Source organism: Mirounga leonina, unplaced genomic scaffold (genome assembly GCF_011800145.1).
Source record: "Mirounga leonina isolate KUSES-001 unplaced genomic scaffold, KU_Mleo_1.0 Mir_128, whole genome shotgun sequence".
Taxonomy (NCBI): domain Eukaryota; kingdom Metazoa; phylum Chordata; class Mammalia; order Carnivora; family Phocidae; genus Mirounga; species Mirounga leonina.
In genome coordinates, this window is record NW_023270320.1 from 26,978,377 (window position 1) to 26,983,176 (window position 4,800).

Sequence of the window (4,800 nt, forward strand, 5' to 3'; positions counted from 1 at the left end):
TGGAGACCCCTTCTTTTACTCGCGTGATAAAAATACGCCGTCTTTTTCTATCAGCAATACATATTGCCCAACCCAGAACCATTCCCAGCCAACGGCTGGCTTGGGAAGTTCTGATGATGGATTTGGTATTTGCTCGGTACATGGCTCGAGTAAACTCTTGTTTGCACCAATCAGGGAAACTGAACAGTAAACAACACTGAAATTAAGTATGAGGCAATATACATCTTTGTTTAAAAAAAGAAAAAAAAACAAACCCACTGAACTTTTTTCCACCCACAAACACAGGAAAAGTGCAGAAACCAAAGTTAATCTATGTGATGTATTTGCATACTTTTACAGACGAGACAATTAAAACAGAAACATATTCAGAATTTAACCTGATTAAATATTTAGTTCAGTCCTGAGCTTTTGATATTTAATACAATATAAAGTAATAGCAAAAAAAAAAAAAGATTTTAAATTTGATTTGCATGCTACAGAGATTCAGCTAAACTTTGTTCATTTGGCTAGCAATATTTTTTTTTTGTACCTGTAACTTAGATTCTGATATACAAAATTATAATAACATACTGATAATTCAAACTTGAGAACTAAATATTACATTCTTTTTACCCTGTGCAGAATAAATTCTACCTTTAAAAAATAGTATTTATAATATTAAAATTCGTATTGTTCATATGGTTTTGTGATCAAGTTATTAAGATGTTTTGTCACTGTGAATCATTTGGGTTAGTACAAATATGACAGAATTGTTAAAAGCTGCCTATAAATACATAACACTATTGCTGATTTTTAAAGTGTGGAAAAGGATTATATTAAAATAAGTTCGTTTCTCATGTTAGAAATGAGCAAATTTTGTAAAATAAAACCCAACGTGTCTTGGTTACAACTGTTAACTACCAGCCTGAGACAGATTTTATTCTTTTATACTTGTCTGAAACTTTTTGTATTACAAAAAGTTAACAGCGAATCTGATGAAGATTTATAAAGGTGTAGATATTCCAATATAGCCTCTTCTATGTCAAACATTTAAAATGGCCAGAACCGAACTATATATTAAACAGAACATAAATAAGACCGTAAATAAATAAATGAAGAAAATAAAATCGTACGGCACAACTACACATAATTCTATAAACATTTTCACGGTCAAACTAAGAAGCTGAAAACAGCTGACCTTCATTTAGCTCTACATTAAATAAACCTCTGTCTTTCACATTTGACCTTGACAAGGATGAATGGTATTCTTTCTAGTTCTCCTTAGTCATCTGATAGAATGAACCGCGCGGCCTTGAAGGACTGTGTGCAGTCAATTCACAAGGCTGGGTTTTGTTCAAAGTCGTGTCACATCCAGCTATAGCTTCAGAGACATTTAGATATAAGTGGTGGGACAACTGAGGAAAAAATAATTAAAGTTCCAGGCTCAGAAATTGCTTAATTTGAATTTCGATGCTGATAAAATGAACTTTGCAAAATAGGGATAATTACTTTCAAAAAACTAAAAATCCTTACTGGGGATTCTATCTTAGAAATAGAACTTACCCTTTTTTTTTTTTTAAGGGGTCTATTCCTTGAAGGTGATTTTTGCATTTCTAAAAAAAAAAAATGATTTCATTACAGAAGATGGCTAACCAAAAATCGCCTCTTCCACTGTAACTGACCGAATGATAAGTAGGATTTAAATTGCATAATACTCTTCATTTTAAAAGCCTTTATGCTGGCAGAGCTACATGGTGGATCTCTTTCTTTTAAGCCGTGCCCGGCTGGGGATGCAGAGGACACTTGAGTCCATTCCTCTCTCTTCATTTAGTTCATCTAGAATTGTTTTCTGAGACAAATGCCTTGGCCCATACTTCAAATTGATAATCTCCCCAGGCACACTCTTCTCTTGGCCTCCTTACCATAGATTACAGAGGGGAAGCCCCTCAACATGAGAGCTGCAAATAATTTCTAGTGAATGTGAGAAATGTTTAATAAAGTTTTTTTAAAAAAATTTTTTGGCCACTTGGATCCAGTCAAGATTCCTGTGTCCCCCAAGAAGCGCTCATGCGTTTCCCTCCACGGGGCTGTCTGTCCTCAGAGGGCCGGCTGCCCCGGGCTTGTCCTGGGCACCACGCTCAGACCTCGGACAGAACCTCCCCGGGACGCGTCTGCAAATCCCGGTCGTGCTCGCTGAGGGGCTGACTCGAGTGTGGTTAGGGTACCTGGCTTTCTCCTCCGCCCCCCGCCCCCCGCCTTAATGTGACAGATCACGAGGTCTTCACTGTAGCCGGGAGCACTGCTCCTCTGTGTTCTGAGATCTCACTCAGCATCTGGTTTTCTTTAGACTAAAAGAAAAGGACAAAAAGGAACTTGTTTTAAGGAAGCAAGTGCTCCAACAGAGGTCACCGGGTGAGCGCACAACACCTGTGCCGGGTGGACTTGGAGCTGGGCTCACATTTGCCTTCAAACGCTAAGAGCTGCCCCCTGGCACAAAGAGAGCAAGCTGGCCCGTTGCCATCCTCACAGTCTGCCCGTGAGACAATGAAGGAAAAGCCAAGATCGCCGTCTGCTAAACCGAGTTACTTCTCAACAGTTGGTTCAACAGGATACACACCGGGCGTTGCCCCGATGCCATTTGTACAAAACACAGCCTCCTGGCAATTCGTATGTACTGGACGACATTTGTGGACCAGATTATTCCATTTGGGTTATCTGACTTTTTCTTTTTTCTTTTTTTAAACATACAAGAATTACATTCAAGGTACTTTACAAATTAACATGTTGAAAATCTGATGTGAAATAAAAGCTCTTTAAGAGTTGACAGTTACGTTACAAAAAGAACCCCCCTCCCCAAAACAAAACAAAACAAAACAAAACAAAAGTTCAGTCTTGTACCCTCCCTAAGAAGTGAACAGGTGACAGACTAATTTCTTTGGGGGGTGTAATCACACATCATCAGCCGGCAGGGACGGGATGCTTATCTTCGCTCTGGTAAAGTAGGCAATCTTCTCCCTAGAGGCAGGGGTGAGAAATAAACCGGCTTGAATATAATGTTGAAAATACTCTGTGCCCATTAAAAGGACTCCCAGGAACAGCGTAGCGTCTGCAAGCCTGCGCAGGAGGTCTTTTCCTCAGGCAGAGCTCCATGAAATCAAGACCGTCTTTCCCCTTTACGGGAGGATATAAAGCATATAAAGGAGCACGGCAGCTCCGGCCTCTGGTGAATTGCCCCCTTCCTGGATTTCCAGCATCAGACAGTTTTTAAACCCCCAGGGGGTCAGTTATGAGTGCTTCTAAATGAGGCAGGAGAGGATGCAAGAAGTCCGAAGTCCCAGGGAACTTCTCAGGGACCTTGTAGAAAAGTACATGGTACCGGGAAAATTCTTTAAAATCCATACCATGCTCAGGGAAGGGACACTTGCTGAGTGGTCCCATGAGTCCCAATGAAGGGGAAGGAAGGAACGTGCCTGTAGTAAAGGCAGATCTGTCCCCAATCCCGAAGCAGGGATAAGGAGAAACAACCCGAAAGGGAGACGCTGAGAAATGCCGGGCAGAACGGTTTTCAGAGCTTAGGAGAGTATTTAAAAAATAATAATAAGGTTTTAAGATTGTAGAGTTACCAAAGACAGGAGCAATATATTCACTTTTGTGCAAAGTCTTCACATCACACATAGTACCCCATCCACACATATTTACTGAGGGTGTATTCTGTTATGCAGGGCATGCCGGTAGCGATAAAGAAGAACAGAGAAAAAAGAAAAGCACCAGCCTTCCTTTGAGAAAATAAGGGTCTGTGTAGATGGTGGAGGAAGTGTGGGGTCAGGAGGCAAGTGCAGAGGTGGAAAAGCTCTAGACTAAGGAAAGGAGAGAGAAGAAAGGGAGAGGCCCAGAACTGTGGGCCCTGGCACAAGAGTTCTCTTTGTGGTTTGCATCCTTACAGGCAAGGGAGCGAGCTCGAGGCGTCACTGAAGGCCAGCAGGAGAACCCAAGGGAACACGCGCCGCTAGTGGGTTTCTTCGGCTCACGCCGGGGCTGTCACATCCCTGAATCAGTGGCCACTTCTGACTCCTGATTTTGAACTTCCCTTGGCAAATCAGAGGACCAGGGAACACGGGGCCCCTGTTTCCACGTGGAACAAGCAGGCAGGGTGTGTGTGTGTGTGTGTGTGTGTGTGTGTGTGTGTCCCGTGCTGGGGGCAGACGGAACACCCCGCTCTCCCACCCAGGCCGGCGGAGTGGCAGGGCGCCCCAGATGCCCCAGGACCCCGGGGAGTATCCCCTGCCCAGCACGGCGCCTAGGAAGGGCCCAAGGAACAACAAAAAGCCCAGAAGCTCTATGCCTTTCTGTGTTTTCTCAGTGAGATGTGCCATCCGCTTCTCAGGGTGGGGGGCACCCCGAGTTCCTGGGAGCCGGGCTTGACTCGGGTCAGGGCCGCTTCCGGGGGAGCCTGTAACCTCAGGAAGGGGCAAACGAAGCTCACACGGTAGGAGAGGACTTGGGGTCTCGTAGGCTGAGGCGGACTTGCAGCATAACTCAGACGGCGCGGGGACAAGCCCAGAGTGTCGCGGGCGGGGCGGATTACCTGAAGGACTGCACCTGCCGAGGCACCTTGCGGCTCTGCTCCCGGAGCCGGCACACGTCCTTGGAGACCTGCCGCATCAGTTTCTCTGCATTCAAACCTTGCTTCTGCTCTTCTTTTGACTGTTCAGCCTGGCAAAGGAAATAAAAACCCCAAACCCCACAGAACACTAATTAGAAAGCTCCGGAGACGTGCTGTAAGGCTTGGGAGCCTGGGCCCTGAGCCGGGGGGGGGGGGGG

The 4,800-nt window shown here is 44.6% G+C and overlaps 1 protein-coding gene across 2 annotated transcripts in view; it reads right to left on the reverse strand.

The window, feature by feature from the left end:
• Positions 1-207: 207 nt before the first annotated feature.
• Positions 208-4,800, reverse strand: part of WWC2 (WW and C2 domain containing 2) — a 202,419-nt gene continuing 197,826 nt past the window's right edge. For both annotated transcript variants that reach the window (XM_035004282.1, XM_035004283.1), the window contains 2 exons: positions 4,565-4,692; positions 208-2,994 (listed from right to left, as the gene is read on the reverse strand). In XM_035004282.1, coding sequence (XP_034860173.1) covers positions 2,928-2,994; positions 4,565-4,692 — 195 coding nt within the window. In that variant the 3' untranslated portion in view covers positions 208-2,927. The remainder of the gene's footprint in view (positions 2,995-4,564; positions 4,693-4,800) is intronic.